At 38.0% G+C, this 22,030-nt stretch overlaps 1 protein-coding gene across 2 annotated transcripts in view; it reads left to right on the forward strand.

Annotated features, from left to right (window-relative positions):
- LOC126248542 (DNA-directed RNA polymerase I subunit RPA1) overlaps positions 1-22,030 on the forward strand; it is a 346,647-nt gene that overhangs the window by 236,323 nt on the left and 88,294 nt on the right. For both annotated transcript variants that reach the window (XM_049949615.1, XM_049949606.1), the window contains exons 26-27: positions 6,660-6,759; positions 20,916-21,004. In XM_049949615.1, coding sequence (XP_049805572.1) covers positions 6,660-6,759; positions 20,916-21,004 — 189 coding nt within the window. The remainder of the gene's footprint in view (positions 1-6,659; positions 6,760-20,915; positions 21,005-22,030) is intronic.

Below are 22,030 nucleotides of genomic sequence, written 5' to 3' on the forward strand. Positions count from 1 at the left end.
TTACCAAAGTTGGAAATGTGATGGTACGCATTTCTCCACCTTACACAAGGCGTCACAACGTTTCACCAGGCAACGCCGGTCAACTGCTGTTTGTGTATGAGAAATCGATTGGAAACTTTCCTCATGTCAGCACATTGTAGGTGTCGCCACCAGTGCCACCCTTGTGTGAATGCTCTGAAAAGCACGTCATCACACATCTGTCATTTTGGATGATTTGATCAATGGTCTCCTTATTCACATCACTCACTGCCATCGATGGTCCTTTGCTTCATGGATTGTCCATTAGAGAGGAATCACCTTCTTTAAATCTCTGCAACCATCGCTGGATACCGCTGCGATACACTGTGTCCTCCCCATAAACAGGGAGCAACTTCCTGTGAATCGATGTGGCAGAGTCATGGCCGGTCTTGAAGAGGAACTCCATCACCGACTGTTGTTGCAACCTGACATCTACTTCGTGGCCAATTATGGCTCACCTGTAAATAAAAGAAAATACTTTAATATACCAACTTAGAGCTACATCTTCCAAGTATGTTCACAAAACATTTCACTCTCCTCCTGAAAAAAATAAAAAATTAGAGATAACTGTGCAAAATTTTTTGAACGCCCTTTGTAGGTGGCTGTGAGGTAACTCTTCAACAGCTCACAAACAATGAGGCCCCCTTAGATTTAGGAAAACTTTCAGTTTTGCATAATTAATTAGGAACAAATTAATGTCGCTGGACAGGATTGCAGATCATCATCATCATCATCATCATCCATTTTTAAGGGGCTTATGAATATTTTAGGCACAGAATTCATTTTTAAAGAATTTGTTAACTGTTTCACTTTTCTAGTATAAAAGTATGTGCCATATTACGAGGTGCGACAATAAAGTAATGAGACTGAAGTGAAAAAAAATGTTGCTTACCATTTTAGTCAAATTTAGTGTTGTCTCCTTCAAAGTAGTTCCCTTCAGATTATACACACTTTTTCCAGTGCTTCTGCCATTGATGGTAACATTTCTGGAACTCATCTTCTGTAATATCCTCCAAGACCCTCGTCACAGCTTTTTGAACATCTTGTGTTGTTTGAAAATGGTGTCCCTTGACTGCCATTTTGATTCTTGGAAACAGAAAAAAGTCGCACGGAGTGATATCTGGTGAATAAGGTGGCTGTAGTAGTACTGAAATTTGTTTTGAGGTTAAAAATTGCTGTACTGACAGAGCAGTATGGGATGTTGCATTATCGTGATACAGAATCCAATTATCAGCAATGTTGGCATGGACACGAAGAACTCTTTCACAAAGTCTTTCTAAAATTTCTTTGTAGTAACATTGGTTAACTGTTTGTCCAAAAGGCACCCACTCTTTATGAACAATTCCTTTGGAATCAAAGAAGCACACGAGCATGCATTTCACTTTTTCCATTGACATGCGAGCTTTTTTTGGTCTAGGTGATCCCTTTGAGCACCATTGCGAACTTTGGCGTTTTGTCTCTGGATCATACTGAAAAACCAAATTTCATCATCAGTGATAACACGGCTCAACAATTCTGGATTGATTTCCGTTTGCTCTAACAGATCAGCTGCCACATTTTTCTGTGTTTCTCGCTGTTGTGGTGGTGTGAGTTTTTTGGGGACCATTTTTGCACAAATCTTTCTCATACCAAGATCTTCTGCATTATTAGACGAACCGTTTCTCAATGGATGTTCAGTTCTTCTGCAATCATTTTCACAGATAATCTTCAATCAGATCGTAAGAGTTCACGCACCCTGGCCAAGTTGACATCCGTCTGTGAGCTTGATGGTCATCCACTGCGATCTTTATCTTCAACATTCATTCTGCCTTCACTAAACATTTTATGCTGGTGCTCTGTATATAACCTCCTCTCCAAAATCCTTCTGAAACTTGCCGTAAGTTGTTGTCGTGTTTTCACCCAATTTAACACAAAAAGAAATGGCATACTGTTGCGCAATATTATGCGATTCCATTTCCGTGACGAGAGACACAAACACGTTTTAACTTATTACAGCACAACTCACGACTGAGCAGTTGCATCGCTGTGCCGCTAGGACTAGAAATAGCTTTAAATAGAGGTCAAGGATATTGTGCCTACGCAAGCCTGCAGGGTTGCCACATCTTGCCAGGAAAATCAGTCTCATTACTTCATTGTCGCACCTCGTACATGGGTATAAATGTCTTTAAGCAGCATGATGCCCCATTTTGTCCAGTTTCTTTTGTTTATCGTATTTAAATCCTTGACATGCATTGTGTGTTCATGAATTTGTAATGAACAAACACTTGGCTACCCTGCTTTGTAAGAGTTTTCACGGCTGTTTGGAATTTGTATCGTTAAGATAAACTGATCAAAAATATTCAATTATCTTATTTTTCTGCAGAATTATTTGTAAGTAATTAGTGTTCTGATTAGTGAAACAAACAGAAGTAAAAGTGAATGAATTGGATGATGTATGTCCTTTAACAGTGTGCAAAAATTATACACTATATTTACTCATTGTTTAGGAAAAACATATTCATATATCAATGAGTGAATCAGCAGCTGCAGTTTGTAAATAACACAAATTAAGATTCCTCAGAGGAACTACTGTACACCAGCAAATCTCATTTTAGCCTGTCTAAGTTTCTGTTACAATGATTTGGAATTGATAATTACATTTTGACACTTAGGCACTTTCTTCGCGAGAGTGTCGACCAATATTAACTTTATAGTAAATTTACTATAAATTTTCTTTCACTGACTTTAAATAATGGAAAGGAAATTACTGACCATAAAGAATTAACATTGGATTGAGGATAGTTGTAAAAACTGTATGTAAATCAGCAGTTAATCTTGGGCTCTTTATCAGACTAGTTTACACTATTTGTAGCCATGACTAGATTCTATGCCTTCTTGAGGATATTTACAGACCCTAAGCAAATGAGAATATTGTATTTTCTAGAATAGTTAAACTACTGCTACTCTTATTGCTATTCATCCAGCTGGCTTTACTGCCCAAATCTCTGTTCCTACCACTTTTTACTAATAAATTTCTGTGCCCTGTTGTTCTTTCTGTATTCATTTCCTGGCATATTCTCATCTGATATTTCTTGTTTTTGGCCCTATTCATTAATATTATTTTATTATGACATGTTTGTTGTATTTACCTATCTTATTTTTCCATTCAGGCATTGTTGACAGCTCATAACAGAATTCATTCTCATTAATTTTCACATGGACTCATAATGCCATCTTATTCTGTCATTGTCAAGTTGGTTTTTAGTGCCTAAGTTAAACATATTTCATTGTATAACTATTGAAATTGTAGTAGTGAGATAGCTAATGAATGTCATTCTTCTGTCTCAAAATTACTGCTGTGTTTCATCATTTACTGAGTATCTTGTGCATCTTATAGTACTGTTTCCTGACAAGTGCTCTTGTGCTTTTATTTTTGTGTTCTGAAAATTACCTGTTCAAGTGACCTGTAAGACTTCTCTCTATTTCCTTCACATTTTCTCTTTCTTTACTTTAATTTGCATCCCTTTCTTATTATTCCATTTCATTTCCCACATTTTTCATTCTGATCCTTACAGGTAATACGAGCTTTCGTACAGGGTGTGTTGTGATATTCAGTCTGAAGACTGGTGTGATGCAGCTCTCAGTGCTACTCTATTCTGTGTAAACCTCTCATCTCCAAATAACTACTGCAACCCACATCCTTCTGAATCTGTTAACTGTATTCATCTCTTGGTCTCTCTCTCTGCAATTTTTAACCTCCACACTTCCCTCCAGTACAAAATGGTGAATCCTTGATGTCTCAGAATGTATTCTATCAACCAATCCCTTCTTCTAATGAGATTGTGCACAGATGACTTGTCTCTCCAACTCTATTCAGTATCTCCTCATTAGTTATGTGATCTACCCATCTGTTCTTTGGCATTCTTATGTAACGCCAAATTTCAAAAGCTTCTATTCTCTTCTTGTCTAAACTGTTTATTGCCCATGCTTCATTTCCATACATGACTGCATTCCATGCAAATACTTTCAGAAAATACTTCCTAACACTTAATTCTGTATTCTATGTTAGCAAATTCCTCTTCTTCAGAAATGCTTTTTCTTGCTATTGCCATTTTACATTTTATATTCTGCCTACTTCGGACATCATTAGTTATTTTGCTACTCACATAACAAAATTCATCTACTACTTTTAGTGTTTCATTTCCTAATCTAATTCTGTCAGCATCATGTGATTTAATTCATCTACATTTCATTGTCCCTGTTTTGCTTTTGTTTATGTTAATCTTAGATCCTTCTTTCAATAAACTGTCCATTCAATTCAGCTGCTCTTCAAGTCTTTTGCTCTTTCTGACACAATTACAATGTCATTGGCAATGCTTAAAGTTTTTATTTCTTCTCCCTGATATTTAAATCCTAATCCAAATTTTTCTTTGGTTTCCTTTATTGCTTGCTCGGTGTACAGATTGAATGACATCAGCGATAGTCTACAACACTATCTCACTCCATTTTCAACTACTGCTTTTTTTTTCATGCCACTTGACTCTTAAATAAGTGCCATGTGGTTTCTGTATAAGCTGTAAATAACATTTTGCTCCTTGTATTTTACCCATGATATCTTCAGGATTTCAAAGAAATTATTCTGGTCAATATTGTTAAGAACTTTCTCAAAGCCTCCTAATGCTATAAACATAGGTTTGTCTTTCCTGAACCTATCTTCTGAGAGAAGTCGTAGAGCCAGTGTTTTGTTGCGTGTTCCCGCATTTCTCCGAAACCCAAACTGATCTTCACTGAGGTTGGCTTCTACCAGTTTTTCTACTCTTCTGTAAAGAATTCTTGTTTGCATTTTGCAACTGTGTCTACTAAAGTGATGGTTCGGTAAAATTCTCACCTGTCTGCATCTGCTTTCTTTGAAATTTGAATTATTAGATTCTTCTTGAAGTATGAGGATATTTTACATGCCCATACGTCTTGCACACCAGATGACAAAGTTTTATTGTGGCTGGCTCTGCTAAGGTTATTAGTAGATCTGGTGGAATGTCACCTACTCCTGGGACCGTGTTCTGGTGTAGGCCTTTCAGTGCTCTGTCAAATTCCTCTTGCAATATCATATCTTCCATCTCGTCTTCATCTACGTGCTCTTCCATTTCTATAATACTGCCCTCAAGTACATCTCCCTTGTAGAGACCCCTCTGTATAATCCTTCCTCCCTTCAACTTTCCCCTCTTTGCTTAGAACTAGTTTTCCATCAGAGCTCTTGATATTCATGCAGCTGCTTCTCTTTTCTCCAAAGGCCTCTTTAATTTTTCTTTCCTCTAATGATATATGCTTCTGTATCCTTATATTTGTCCTGTAGCCTTTCCTGCTTAGCCATTTTGCATTTCCTGTCAGTCCAGTTTTTGAGACATTAGTATTCCTTTTGCCCACTTCATTTGGCTGGCTTACCATGATATAATCCATATATACATTTCTTCAATCTCTTCACCAGCACCGAGCGGGGTGGCGCAGTGGTTAGACACTGGACTCGCATTCGGGAGGACGACGGTTCAATCCTGCGTCCGGCCATCCTGATTTAGGTTTTCCGTGATTTCCCTAAATCACTCCAGGCAAATGCCGGGATGGTTCCTCTGAAAGGGCACGGCCGACTTCCTTCCCCATCCTTCCCTAATCCGATGAGACTGATGACCACGCTGTCTGGTCTCCTTCCCCAAACCAACCAACCAACCTCTTCACCAGCTGCAAAGCTAATTGGCGTATGAACTGGAGTTACTGTGGTGACTGTAAGCTTTCTGTCTATCTTCGCTACAATAACACATTCACTATGCTGTTCATAGTAGCTAATCAGCATTCCTATTATCTTATTCATTGTTCAACCTACTACTGCACTACACCTATTTGATTTCATATTTGTAACTCTATATTCACCTGACCATAAGTTCTGTTTCTCCTGCCTCTGAACTTCACTAATTACCTCTATATCTAATTCTAAACTATCGATTTCCTGTTTTAAATTTTCTAACCTATCTGCCCAACATTCCACACACTAATGTGTAGAAAACCACTTTTGTTTTTCCTGATGATGATGTCCTGAGAAGTCCCCACCCAGAGATTGGAATGGGTGACTATTTTACATGCGGAATATTTTACCCAAGATGATGCCATCGCCATTTAACTATATAGTAGAGCTGCATGCCCTCGGGAAAAATTATGGCTGTAGTTTCCCCATGCTTTCAGCCATTTGCAGTACCAACTTAACAACTTTTTTCGTAGTTGCAGGGCCAACAGTCTGGGACTGATTTGACCTTGTAACACCAACCAAAATGACCTTGCATACTGTATGTTCCATCTAAATATTCCTTCTCTCATCCTATGATTAACATGTGCCACATTGCTTTCATAAATCATCTTGACGGTAATAGTGTTAAAACTGTACACTACTGTGGCTGCATTGGGTGATTAGTTTCAGTCTTTATTTTCACAAATACGTTTCTTGTGTGTGTGTGTGTGTGTGTGTGTGTGTGTGTGTGTGTGTGTGTGTGATAGTTATCTACTTTTAATTGTATAGTAATCCTGTCTTTAAGGACGCCCTGCAGATGTCTTTTTATGTATAATTGTAGTGAAATAATGCAAATATTTTTAATAACTGCTTGAGACCCTCTTTACAGGGAGATGATGATGATGCTACCATGGCAAGATCAAGAGGTCGACGTAATGAAAATCAGGATTATGATGAACCTGAAGAAGAGGAGGAAGCTTTCATTAGAGGTATGGATGCTGCTGTATTAAAAATAGCTATTGGAATTTGCAAGTGAACATTGAGTTTAAAACTCATGGTTTTGGTGATTGTTTTCCAGCTGTTAATTTGACTGTAGATTATCTGGCCATACTGTAACATGTGGATCGGAATTCACTTTTGACATTTTGTGCTTAGAAATAATTTTTTTAGGGAGCTATCTATTTTTGACAAAATTGGCATCTCTGCTTTTTTTATTTGTAAATGATTAGATGCAAATGTAAAAGATTGGGACACTACATGCGGGCTTTCAACAAATGACTGTTTCTGTTAAAAAGTGATAGCATTTTCCTGCAGCTATTTCTCAACATTATTTTCCTCTGTTCACACTGTTCAATAACCACAAAGTCTGCAGAATATTAATTTGCCATTTCATGGGCATTGATAGCCATATGACCCATACTTGAAAGTTTCATGGATAGAATAAACAAGGCACTTAGTCTAGGAGCAGAAAAGAAAATATCTCTCATCACATGTAAGGGGGATAATACAGGCATACTTGAAATAGGTTTGATAGACTTTGTTTTCCAATCGGCATTGTGCAGAGTGCGGACACTAAACTGGCAGTCAGCAGCCTGTGTAAAGAAACTACAATTATGATTGCCAGAAGGGGCAGAAGCGGTGTGGGGAACTGAGCTCTGCCTCCCTCTCACGGGGCAGCAGGATACGCCTGTGTCCTGAATTTCTACAAAAACAGAAGCAACACATGCTCATTGGAATTGCTGATCCCTTCTGGTGTTGTGTGTGTAATAATGAAGCTCAGTGATACACCAGAATTAGGCTCGTCACATTAAAGACTGAAATCTGCCAGTATTTGGCACAACCACAGTTCAATACACCCGCAGCTTAAAACTGCCACATTAAACATGTCCGCGTTATACCAACTTCTGAACTTTAGCTAGCAGGCAGACATATGTGTTTCTTTGTTTTAACATGTTTGATCCCATGGCTGACTATTACGGTGCATTATGTGGCTTGTAACTTATACAGACTATTGAGCTGTCCATGATGCATGGCATCACAGCATCAGAAACAATGGTAATTCATTGCGATTATGCATGTTTTATTTTGCATTATGCATATTATCTTTTGAAATTGGGCTTTTCAAAATGATGTGCAATACCAGTAACCAAGAATTTGTTACATTAGAAAACGAAGCTATTTCAAACTTTCTCATAAAATACTTCATCTGTAAACAATTTGTTATCAAATAGCATTTTTTAGATCTTTTGCCTTTTAAGCATTTTAAGGCAGAATTCGTATTTATTACAATATGCGAATTTCTCGTGTCCCAATCCAATGTCTACAGTTATTAATTAAAAAATATAAGAATACTGTCCTTCAAGAATAAAGGTCCTTTAATATTTGCTTCTCATTAATTTTAGAGTTTTGGTAAATGATTTTTGCATCTTTATTGTACAGTAACAGACTTGCTCCCACCGTCTAGTGAAAGAACTCTCTCAACACCATTTCTGCATTGACAGTTAATGGGGTATATTGCACATAATGTACTAAAAGAAGGATTTTTCCATACAGCAATGTAACTGTTTCGCTGCTTTTGGGACAATATTTCTTGTGTTGGAACCAGAAATGGTTTTTTGGGTTTGAAGGTAGTTTGAATCCTTGAAGTGGCTGGTATTAGGCATCACTTCTCATTAAAGAAATGCCTGGTAAGCACTTTTAACTATTGTTTTATGCAAAACAGAAGAGACAAAAATGCAGATTTATGTAATAAATGCTGTTTACGATGAATTACATCCAGATGAATGATTTTATAAGAGACAGTTTGAAATAGCTTCCTTTTCTGCATGTAAATATTGAAACAGTAATCAATTTTCTATTACTGGTATTACACATCTGACAAAGCCCATTCTGGAAAGAGAGTGAGCATAAGAATGTATTTGTGGGAAAAAAAAATGCACCTGTGCACAAATGCAACAATGTGTCAGTGCACTTGTTAGTTACAGCCAAGGCCCACATAAAACAGTGGGCAGATGAATGGCCTCTCTAAGACACGTGCCATCTGTGGCAGTGCTGGACTCAGCCATGGAACACCTTGGAACAAAGAAACACACGTTTGTCTGCTAGCTTAAGTTAGTATTGTGCAAAACTGCGGGCACTGTAATGTGGCAGTTTCAGGTGTGGTGTGCTTGTACTGTGGTTGTATAATATACCAATAGAAGTCGGGTCTGAACTATCTATTGCCAAACTAGGCAAGCAATTGTGCAGCAACTCTTTGCATATGCTTTGTGCACTCTACTTTGCTTTACATTGTGAGAAGCTTGTCATTTGTTTTTCTTATTTTAATATCTATTACGTGGTTGGAGTATGATTCTCATGACGTCAGAAGGGATTGGTGATCCATGTGTCAGTTCTGCTTTTGCAGAAACATTGAACGTGGGTGTAGGTGGCTAACCTGCTTGCTCCCCCTCTGCTCTTTGTATATTGAATGTTATAAGTTCTCGCTTGTTTATGTTTGTGTGGCCACCTGCTATTTTGACCAAGCCATGAGTGTTCCTGGAAACCGTACAGCTCAAATAGCTATTTTCGGTTGTACTTCCACTCTACATACTTTGTTGGTTCTATCTGTAGTGTTGCCAAGTATGGGTTATATGGCCCACAAAATGGCTCTGCAATATCAGGGCTTATATGCTACGGATTCAAAATCAGTGTCCTGCAGTATTTGCAATTGTCGAAGTGTGTGAGAAGAGAAACACAATGTCGAGAAAGCCTTAAGTCAGAGCAATAGTCTGTTCCCAGTGAGAAAATGCTGCTGCTCCTCAGCAGAAACAGTCATTTGCTGAAAGCTTAAATATGTAAAAAAAAAGCTATTTTAGAGAAAAAAAACCTATTGAAATTTATGCAGAAAAAAATATTCCACTCAGAAAGCTCTTACTGTAGAGAATAAAAACTGATTATTCTCTTTTACTATTTTTATCTCCAATAACTTCTGTCTTTTCTGTTGTAATCAATTTTGTCTTCATGCAAATGGTGTGGCACACTTGTAAATTTATATGTGAAAATATTTGGAGAGAGAGAGAGAGAGAGAGAGAGAGAGAGAGAGACTCTTATTATGTTAGTAATAGATGCTACATTTTCAACTCCATACTCATTCCGTTAGTGAAAGGAGATTTAATTAGTTACTTCATGCCCCTTGGTTACTTTGTATGATTTCTATTATAACAATGTTACAACTGACATTTTAGGTGGCTTATATACTAAGATTATCAATACCTGTGACAGATAGACTTAATAGTGCAAACAGACATAATTTATTGTTTTCTTTCATACACATTATTGTTTATAAAGCTAATAAATTATGATACAAACTTGCTGACCAATGTATTACCTTCAGAAAGTGAAATGTATGGCACTGGTGATTTGTCTATCCTGCAGGCCAAGAAAAAAGTTTTAATCACTCAAGTAGGTCTCCAATGTGAATAATCTTGGTTTGCCCTGATATCTGAGTGGAGTTTCAGCCATAATGAAAAGAAGACCACCAAAATTTTGGACTTTCTGAGGGTTTTTTCCCCCCCAAACTACTCCGAGACTAAGCGTTTGATTGAAAAAGCCAGTGTAACCAAAAATGTGGAGCATTAAATTCTGTGTTGATGAGTACCAGAAGTTTGTTATTGGAATAAATTTACCTATAGAAATGCTAGTGAGAAAATAGTAATTTTTTCACACTTGGGGGGCGGGGGGGTCAGCACCAATTTTATGCAAAATTTTATAGGCTAATAGTTTGAGAGTATTAAACTGCAAAATTTCAGAGAAGAAATAGAGTCCTACTTTTGAAGTGTAGGGCATCTAAGATCACAATGCACAACAAGGTCGTCCCTGTCAATGGGGAAACGGTTTTTTGCAGAATAGCATTCCACAGAAAGTACTATGAAGGGCTTCAGCACTTTCTGAGTATGAGCTGGCCCAATATCCTATTTGCTTTATGATTTAGGGATGTTGGAAACGAAAAAGCTCTGGTTCATATGTAGTTTGATGCCATTCAAGATTCAGTTGACTTTGAAAAAGCAAAGTTTGTTGTAGATGGATGATTCTTGTTGTGTAGAGTGGCCTAATTTCACGCGCGCGAATTTGTAAGTAAGCAGTGAATTAAACTTATAGATAAACGTTTCCAGTTGGTATAAATATAATGTAAGTGTTGTTACATTAGTTGAAGTGTTAGTGAAGTGTTAAAGAAGATTAAACGGGGTAAGAAGTTTATTTTCCTTCTCGTGCCTATAGCACGGATTTTAGGCTTAATTTCACGCACGCGTATCGTAAGTAAACTGTGAGTTATATGTAATCACCAGTTTTTTTATTCAGTACTCTTTCAATTTATTTATATCTGCCTGAATAGTTTCTAGGGTCCTTTGTTTACGTTTTAGTCACTACTTAAATCAGCTTATACGATTTCTGTTTTTACCATGAGTGAGAAGTGTGTGACATGCCGTAGGATCGTTAGTTCCAGGGTATGGTGTGATGGGTGCTGTAGTTTCTTTCATTGGGGCGAATGTAGTAGCGTGGGAAATGGGGACATAAATGAGGCCCACCAGTGGTATTGTAGGATCTGTAGTAGAGATAGGAAAATACTGGAACAGGAAGAGAAAATTGCAGCTTTTCAAGCTGACCTAGACAAGGCAATTGAGGATCTGGACAGGTTAAAGAGGGAGAAGGGTGAACAGAGGTGGGAAGTGGCAACAGGTAATAGGGGGAACAGGCAAAGGAGAGCATCAGACAGCTTTGTCATAAATCTTGAAAATAGATTTGACCTGTTGCCTCAGTCAGAATCGGATGAGCCTCATGTAGCTGAAGCTGTAGAAAGGGCACAACAAGCTTTCAAGGACTTGAAAAAGGTAGGGAAATTTGTAAAGAGAAAGAAAGTTCTGTTGTTAGGTAGTTCCCATGGTAGAGGTGTTGGCCAACTGCTGCAGGAAAATCTAGGTCCAGAGTACCAGGTCACAAACTTTTTCAAGCCTAGTGCAGATCTGGGTCAGGTAACAGAGGATGTAGGTGCTTTATGCAAGGATTTCACAAAGGATGATGCCGTGGTTATAGTGGGTGGTACGGGAAATAGCATTGGCAGAGACTCTGAATATTCCATAGAGAGTGACCTGGTGAAGATAGCATCAGCAACGAAGCATACGAGTGTGGGATTTGTGTCTGTGTTGAGACGCTATGATCGGCCTCATTTGAACTCTTCTGTAGGGAGGGTGAACTTGGAGTTGGAGTGGCTGCTTAGGACGGATATAGGGTCCCATATTGGTTTGATTCCTGTGGATGCTATCGATAGGTGGGACTACACTAGGCATGGCCTTCACCTCAATAGGAAAGGGAAGGGAAAACTGTCTGGGTTGATTGCAGAAAACTTAAGGGGGGACACTGGCACAAGTGGTAAAATACCAGTGGTCACAGGTGTCAGAGGGATGCCTTTTTTAGGATAGGGAAGGGGGAAAGAAAACGAGTTTTAAGAGAGATTGGCAGACACACTCAGTTTGAGAAAACAGATGTACAGGAGTCAGATTTTATCATACAGCCTACATTTAAACAGTGTTTAACAGAAAGTAATCAGAAACTGCCAGTTCATCTTTGCCAAAGCAGTTACAATCCCATTAGTATGCAGTATCAGTTATCTTTATTACACCAGAACATTCCGGGACTTAGAAATAAAGTTGATGAACTACTCATTTGTATCGATGAAATGAATTCATCTAACCAAATTGACATAATCTGCCTCTCTGAACATCAAGTGACCACTGATATAGATATGTTAGACATTTCAGGATTGAAGCTAGCTTCCTACTTCTGCAGAGTGGATATGGATGGAGGAGGAGTTGCCACATTTATCAAAAACTGCCATAAATTCAAGAACATTGACATTAATAAATTCTGTTTAGAGCAGCATCTAGAAGCATGTGCAACAGAAGTAGAGTTCCATAACAGATCCTATATAATAATAACTATTTCCCGAGCACCTGCAGAAAATTATAATCTATCCTTAGATCATCTAGAAGCTCTTTTGGGTTATTTAAAAGGAAGAAACAAAGAAATTTTGATTGCTGGTGACTTTAATACAGATTTTCTAATGCAATCTCCCAGTAAACATTCACTGCAGTTAGTAATGTTGTCTTTCAATCTAACTCACACTGTAAACTTTCCAACTAGGATCACTAAATCCTCAAGGACAGCCATTTGTACAGGATGGCGGGTATGGGCAGGCGGTGGGCGTTGCGAAATAATAGTGTAAATTTTAGAGAAAGGCCATTTATTGGCTAAAGCATGATGAAAAGGGGCTACATAGGCCTAGGGAGGTGAGGGTGAGCCAGAGCTTACAATTTGGCGAACATTGTTCGCGAAGCTACCGAAAGTGGTTGTCTGCCAGAACTAAGTCCACAGTGCCGCAGCACCGGGAGAAGCGGGAGATGTTCAATGCTACAGGGCGCGCATCCGACTCGCGGGTGAGCAAGAATACAAGAGAGCGAGCCCGGCGACGGGCGGCCGGGTATATTCGACGCACCACGCGGCTTCCTCCGCCCTGATTGGTCAGGACCGAGAAAACCTTGCGGGCGGCATGGAACTTTCCAGAGCGTTGCCTGCTAAGCGACGCCTGGGGCGGCGTTACCTCGTAAGCACATGAGAGAAGCGCATGATCAAGGTGCCCTTCGTCGGTGCTGACTTCCTGTTACTAGACCGTGGGACGAAAGAATTTACAGGCAGCTAACACTGCCGGCCGTGGCTTGGCCGTAATGGAAAAATGAAGTTAGCGGTTTGAGGCTCATATAATAAAGTAAAATCCCTTATTGTCTGGCTCATCCTTTACACATTGATAACATTTTTATAGACAAATCAAAGGAACAAAATCATATCATAAAACCTGTTATAAATGGACTATCAGATCATGACATGCAGCTCCTTGTTTTAGATGTAAATTCTAAGCGGATTATCAAGACTGCTAAATCTGAGTACAGGAGAGTAGTCAATCAACCAAAAATTGAGTGTTTTAGAAAACTGCTCAAAGATACGAACTGGAAAGATGTTTATAGTGCTCATGACATGAATGAAAAATATAACACATTCATGAACAATGTCAGTACCATGTTTGAAAACTGTTTTCCTCTAAAAGTTACTCAAATTAAACAGAAGTCTATAATAAAACCATGGATTACACAAGGAATAAAGATTTCCTGTAAGACAAAAAGGAAAATGTATCTGTTGACCAAGAATAGCTCCAATGCTGATGATTTAGCTAAATACAAGGAATACTGTAAAACATTAAAAAAAAGTAATTCAGACATCTAAACAAATGCACTACGAGAAGAAGATAGCAATGTCAGGGAACAAAATAAAAACAATATGGGATATAGTGAAAGAGCAGACTGGTAGAACCAGAAAGGAACAGGAGCAAATAGCACTAAGGGTAGATGACACATTAGTAACTGATGGGCATAGTGTGGCAAATCTATTTAACAAGTACTTTATATCCGTTACTGATAGAATGGGACTTTCAGGATCAGTAAATAATGCCCTTGATTATCTGAAACTAGCCTTCACAAATAGCTTCAAGTACATGAATATATCACTCACTTCACCAAAAGAAATAACATCCATAACAAAATCTTTAAAAACAAAGCATTCTAGTGGGTACGATGAAATATCAACAAAGTTAATTAAGGCATGTTCTTGTGAGTTTAGCACAATTCTAAGTTACTTGTGTAACCAGTCAATTATAACTGGGACATTTCCTGACTGGCTAAAATATGCAGATGTTAAGCCTCTATTCAAGAAAGGGGGTAAAGAGATACCATCAAACTACAGACCGATTTCACTTTTGCCAGCATTCTCAAAAATTTTAGAAAAAGTAATGTACAGGCAGCTGCTCAAGCATGTGACCACAAATAACATATTATCAAGAACACAGTTAGGATTTCCGAAGGGTTCCGATATCAAGAAGGCTATTTACACCTACAGTGAAAATGTACTTAATTCATTAAATAACAAATTACAAGCAGCAGGTATTTTCTGTGATTTGTCAAAGGCATTTGATTGTGTGAACCACAACATCCTTTTAAGTAAATTAGAATTCTATGGTGTCACGGGCAGTGCTGCAAAATGGTTCAATTCATACCTCACTAACAGGAAACAAAGGGTGTCAGTGCAAGGGACTAGTGAATTAAGTCATCAGTCATCATCAGAATGGGAAGAAATTACATGTGGTGTCCCACAGGGATCCATCTTAGGGCCATTGCTTTTTCTTGTGTACATTAATGCTCTCTCATCAGTTACACTGCCAGAAGCAGAGTTCGTTTTGTTTGCAGATGACACAAGTATTGCAATAAATAGTATGTCAAGTGTAGTTCTAGAAAGATTTGCTAATGATATTTTCATGGATATTAATAAATGGTTTAAAGCCAACTCACTGACATTAAACTTCGAAAAGACTCACTATATGCAATTCAGAACCTGTAAGAGGTTTCCACCCAGCATATGCATAAAATACAAAGAAGAGCAGATAGAAGAGGTTGACAGTCTTAAATTCCTGGGATTACAACTTGATAATAAATTCAGTTGGGAAGAGCACACCACAGAACTGCAGAAACGCCTTAACAAATCTGTATTTGCAATTCGAGTGTTAGCAGACATAGGCGACAAAAAAATGAAAAAGCTTGCATACTTTGCCTACTTTCATTCCATAATGTCATATGGTATAATATTTTGGGGTAACTCTTCAAGTCAAACAAAAGTTTTCAGAGTCCAAAAGCGTGTAATACGTATTATTTGTGGAGTCAATTCACGGACGTCCTGTAGAAACCTCTTCAAAGAACTGGGTATACTAACTACTGCCTCTCAGTATATTTACTCATTAATGAAATTTGTTCTAAATAATATATCTCTTTTTTCCAACAAACAGCTCAGTTCATACATACAATACCAGGAACAAAAATGATCTGCACAAGGACTTAAAAGCACTTACTTTAGTTCAAAAAGGGGTCCACTACTCAGGAACACTCATCTTCAATAATTTGCCAGTAAACATAAAAAATTTAGTTACAAATAAAGATCAGTTTAAAAGGAGCCTGAAAGACTTACTAGTCAAGATTGACATGTTCCACATCCACGAGGATCTCCTCAGCACGGAACTATGGAACGAAAACTAATCTAATCTAATCTAATCTAGGGAGGCAAAAGAACTATTTTCTTACATAATTATGAATTATGCAGATTACATCAAGCATTGGTGTGAAAGATAATCTGTTGTGACAATTGATAGGTCTGTGAAATCAGCTGAACAGTTGCAAAGCATCACTAAAAAAGACTGCACCAACCGTCATGCTGAATGAAACGTCAGTAACCAAGGCCAAGGGTTTGTTTTTGCTTATTTGATAGCACAACTTAAGGGTGAGCACTTCGTTACTAAGCAAACCGCTGAGGACACCAATACTCTAATTGTAGCTACTGCTGTTGATATTGCTCGGCACTGTGTGTTGTCATTGGGGAGGACATTGACTTGTTCGTGATTCTGACTGCTTCAGTCCCGTTGTCCCCCAACATTTTTGTAGTGAAGCCAGGCAATGGAAGACAAGACGTCATAGTCTACAGCACCCTAAATTTCAAGTTGTCTCAAGTATCGAAAGATAAACTTTCTGTTAATGTATTCCTTCAGTGGCTATGATGTCACTTCATCATTTTTTGACAAATGAAAAAAAATTCCTCAAGGCATTGGAAATGTAAAAAAAAGTACAGAAAGCTGCAGAGATATTCAGCAATTCCAGTGCTTATCCTGATACGACTTATAAGTCTGGACAGAAGTTTATAGCAGCCACATACTGTGAAGATTAAACAATGCTGTTAAATGTTGTTCACTATTGAATCTTTGAAAGACATCATTCAACCTTACCTCTTTGCCTCCTACAAAAGCAGCCGCTCAACAGCCTTCTGGAGTATGTATTTGCTAGTGCAAGTTTGGAAAAATGACCTTTTAGATCCACTGCAATTAGGCTGAAAGCCTTCAGAATTCGACTTCTTAGCAGTTTCCACTACCAAAGAAGCAGCAAATGCAGAACCGTGGAAAGCTATTTGTTCCACATGTGGCGCAAGAAAAACAGCATTAAGTTTTGCAAAAAATGCAAAGGCCAATCCTGCTCCAGTGTTTCAACTGATATCCCTAGTATTGACACTGATAACAGTGACACAGGTAATGACATTTGGGAAAAACAAATAAGAGATTTATCTGAGAATATCTATACACAAGAAACAGAAAAAGTTAGAGTTTGCACTCTTATCCTTCAAGCGTTTGAAGAATTAATACTGTAAAATTAAGAAAAACTGATGGTACATAACTAAACATTAATATTGTACTCCAAATTAACATATTTTTTTATTACTTTAAGGCTGTTTTGTATAATCATATCCAACACCATTTATTGTTAATTGAATTAAGTTTCTTTATTCATAATAAGATGGTTATAAACCTAATGTATTTATTTTCATTATTATTCTTTTAAACCAGTTTTTGACTCATTATATAGCCTTATATTGTTAATTCCATACTTTTCAAAACTTTTATCTTTATAATATGTCTGTCGGGGATTATGTACCAGCAGCAAAAAATTAAAAAAAATTAATATTGGAAAAATTCGTTGAATGGAAAGTGGAAATTTGATTATGTAAATTGAAGTTGGAGCAGGGAGAAAGGCAAGGAAAGGAAAGGGGCTATTGATGTCAGCTGCATCGGGACTTTATGCAAAATCATCTGCATTGAGAGAAAATGTGTGCTGGACTGGGATTTGAACATGGGATATCCTCCATACTAGGCAACTGTGTTAACCAATGTGCCACCCAGACACAGTGTTTATCGCATTTCCACGGCTATCTCGGCATGCCTCCACCAACCTACATTCCCACCTAGCATCACCTACCCGCAGTCCCCATCCATGTCCTCCATGCTCACTACCGTATTTACTCGAATCTAAGCCGCTCTTTTTTTCCGGTTTTTGTAATCCAAAAAACCACCTGCGGCTTAGTATCGAGTGCAAAGTAAGTGGAAGTTGTGAAAAATGTTGGTAGGTGCCGCCACAACTAACTTCTGCCGTGGAATATATGTAGCGCTACACAGGCATGCTTTGCAGGCACAATGATAAATACTGGCGCCGAAACCTCTGCGTCAGTAAATAAATTTTTTTTAAAAAAAAGGTGGAAGACGAGCTTTTTTCCCTCCGCCCCGAGTTTCGACCACTGCATTTTCATAAATTATCCATCGAAGTAAATACAAATTCCGTATTGTTCATCTTCGAATGTTGCAGCGTTTCAGTGTATTACGAAAATCCGACTGGCAAGACTGTTCGGGATGTTTGTTAATATGGCCAACTCTACGTTCTGAATTTTTTCCTACCTGTGAAAAGAGATGGTTGCTAATAGGAACTTTCATGAATTGTGAATCACATGCATTATTCTCTTCACTATAAGAATAATACGAATATAAACATTTTGCCACATATTCTTTCGTGTTTGCTGCTATCTCATTTAAATTCTGTCTGCCTAATAAACTATGAAACTGGAATGAGACAACAGCAAACGCGGAAGAATATACATATCATGTCATGTTTGTATTCGTATTATTCTTATGTGTAATAGTGATACAGTCAGAAATGAAGCACGGCAATTGACTAGATTTTAAAATCTAAGATGACTCTAATTTCTGTGCAGAATGTAATGTACTAAAGAGGCGTCTGCAAAGATTTTCAAACGGAGAAAATTTTTCGCTAAACTCTCGTTCAGAACATCTCCTATCATACATAGTCTATTATTTGGTTCTTGTTGATCATTATCAAAGAAAGCAGCAGTGTAAGTAACAACAAATAGCAGTCTCTTGCCATTGTTTCGCTAATAAGACAATTCCCCCCCCCCCCCTTCTCTCTCTTTTTTATTTTATTTTATTTATTTAAAAAAAAAAAAAAAAGCGGCGGTGGCACACACAAAAGCAAGCCAGGCCGTAAACACTTATCATCAGATTGCGACAAACAATGCATGACACAGTACAGTAATGCATCTTCAGCTTAGAGTGACGTAAACACCTATAACAAAGAGAATGGCACTTATCAGATCAAAGAAAAATAAGCAATCAATTCAAACCAGACGAAGCATGTGAAAAAGGAAGGGTACCCGTACAAATACGGACGGAGCGCCTGCACATAGCAATGGCTACCTGGTAAAGCTTAACTGCTAAGCTTACGTCTCGAACCAAACTACTGTAGCTGTATCGTCATTCATTCGACCTAAATTGTGTCTCATATTACAATGGACCAACTTTGTTTCGATTTGGAGGTGCGGCCTAAAACTTTTCTCTCCCCTTGAATTTCGAGTCTCAAATTTCAGGTGCAGCTTAGATTCGAGTGCGGCTTAGATTCGAGTAAATACGGTACTTTGAGATTCCCACAGTAGGTCAAACATAAATGTGCATCCACACTCAAGATGGTGAATTCATTGCCCACTGAGGTGAATCAATTATATGGATGTATTGTGTTTGTTCTTTCAGACATGTCTGAAAGAACAGACACCATGTGGAATCTGCAAATATGATACATATTGAAACTTCCTGGCAGATTAAAACTGTGTGCCCGACCGAGACTCGAACTCGGGACCTTTGCCTTTCGCGGGCAAGTGCTCTACCAACTGAGCTACCGAAGCACGACTCACGCCCGGTACTCACAGCTTTACTTCTGCCAGTACCTCGTCTCCTACCTTCCAAACCAATGATACATATTATGTAAATTGAAGGAGGAGGGGGAAAGGGGGGGGGGAGGGTAGAAAAGGAAAGGGAAGTAAATATTGATGTCAGCTGCATCAGAACTTCATGCAGAATCAGCAGCAATGAGTGAAAACCTGTGCTGGTCTGGGTTTTGAACCAGGGATCTCTTGCTTACTAGGTGCCTGCATTACTCATTGCGCCACCTGGTCACAGTGTTTATCGCAGTTGCGTGGACTGTCTTGGCTGACCCACATTCCCACCTAGCGCCACATATCCGCAGTCCCCGTTCATGAGATTCCCATGAGAGGTCAAACATAATTGTGCAACTGCACTGAAAGGGTTGGATTCATTGTCCATCGAGGCAAATCAATTATATGAATGCATGGTTCTCCCTGACATGTCCAAAGCAAGATGCCACGAATTCATGTAAACAGAAAGTTGACGTTGGTTGTTAATCGTATGATTTACATAATTTAATAATGGCAATTTTATGTACCAGATAGATTTTTTGTCACTTTCTTTGACTTATTGAAAACAAAATTTGACACTATATATCTTTTCTCCTAAAATTTTTTGCATCAAATTGGTCAGTTCCCAAACGCTGCTCATTTCATAGCAGTGAAATGAATGTTTACCTAAGAGTGTGAAAAATTATCATTTTCTCATGCGGCTTTCGATAGGAAAATTTAATCAAACAGAAAAGTTTTCGTACTCAGTCGATGCACAATTTAATGCTCCACATTTTTGACAACCTTCACTTTTTTGATTAAACGCTTAGTTTCAGAGTAATTTGAAGTAAAAAAAGACCCTGATAAAGTCCAAAATTTTGGTAGTTTTCTTTTCATTGCGACTGAAGCTCCTCTCAGAAATCCGGGAAAATGCAAGTTACTCATATCAGAGCCCTACTTGGGCGATAAAAACAGTTTTCAGAATTCCACAAATTTTTGGAAGGCAGACTCCTATTTGGGGCTAATTTTACTGGCCTACCTAGTCCGTACCACAGGTGGTTCCCTTTCATCCTGTGGGCTGAGTGACCTGCCCTTCGTTTAACTCTCTCCAACCTATCCTTATCTCTGCCCTCAGGAAGGAACTATTAGTTCTGAAAGCTAAGAAGTGTATTACTTTCATATTTGTCTGTTAGCTGTACTAAACATTTACTTCCTGTAGGTAAGTACCAGCCAGTAATCCATTCTCATTCTATATAAGTTTTGTCAATTGAATTTTCCTTCAATACGTTATTGTTTTTAGTGTTCAATATGTAGTTTCATTGCGTTCACATTTGGTGTAGTGTTTTACGAAACTGTAAACTGCATAGAATTTTTTAATCTGTCTACTCTTAAAAATAATTATGGAAAGTAATATTAAATATACCCCAATGTTAAATTTCAGAAGACTCAGAAGATGAAGGAATAGAAAATGAAGGAGCTGAAGAAGATGCTGTTGATGGGGCAAATGAAGAGGAGGCAGATGATGATCAGGTAGCAATTTACTGTATGTAAATGTGGTATGTATTAAACAGAACGCCAAATAGAAGAGGAGAGCTATGTACAGGCACATAGAAAAGGATGATTACAAACTGAAATTTTGGACGAAGTTCTCATTCGTAGAACTCTCTCTCTCCCTCTCTCTCTCTCGTCTCCTGCTGTCTGAAATAGAAGTCAAAGTCCAAAAGCTCAGTGAGTAAATATTCCCTTTCCTTATGAGTCTGTGTACTTCAGTGCCTCTTTTATTTGTTGAACGGTGAACAGCAATCTATATTTGTCTCCAGCCTAGATTTCAATTGAGTTTGTTTTATAAAATACCCAGCCCCCTTCCCCCCAACCCAAAAAACAAATTCAGAATTGTAATATGTTTTTTACAGATCCCTTGCCTCAGTAGCACTAGTGGCGGAACAGTAAAGGGGAAACATGAAGCGTATTCTTGCTCATGTTGCAGTTTTGGGTGGAGATTTTAACTTAACAACAGCAGATTGGTAGACTAAAGTTATTAGGACAGGTAGCAGGAACAGAAAATCATGGAAAACCGGTCTGTGTTTTATCCCAAAATTACCTTGAGCAGTTAATCAGAGAACTAATCGTGAAGGTAACATCGATAAGATCTTAAATCTGTTGGTGACAACTAGAACCAAAATTTTAAACAATGGAAAATCCAGGATGGAATGTAACATTATTATTATTATTATTATTATTATTATTATTAGTAGTAGTAGTAGTAGTAGTAGTAGTAGTATTAGTAGTATTGTTATTGTTGTAATATTATTATAATAATACTGTTAAAACCAAAATTTTTGACTGCAGTATGGGAAATCAGTGATGATAAGATCATTACAGCATCACTGAATAAGGCTGTAAATAGAAATACAAAGAAAGGCAAGAAGATCTTTCTACTTAGAAAGAGCAAACATAATCAGGTTTCAGGTTACCCAAGTGGTTTGCATGAAAATTTCGTCTCCAGCACTGACAGTATTTCGCATTAACGGACAAAGTTCAGGAGTGCTGTACAAT

Source organism: Schistocerca nitens, chromosome 1 (genome assembly GCF_023898315.1).
Source record: "Schistocerca nitens isolate TAMUIC-IGC-003100 chromosome 1, iqSchNite1.1, whole genome shotgun sequence".
Taxonomy (NCBI): domain Eukaryota; kingdom Metazoa; phylum Arthropoda; class Insecta; order Orthoptera; family Acrididae; genus Schistocerca; species Schistocerca nitens.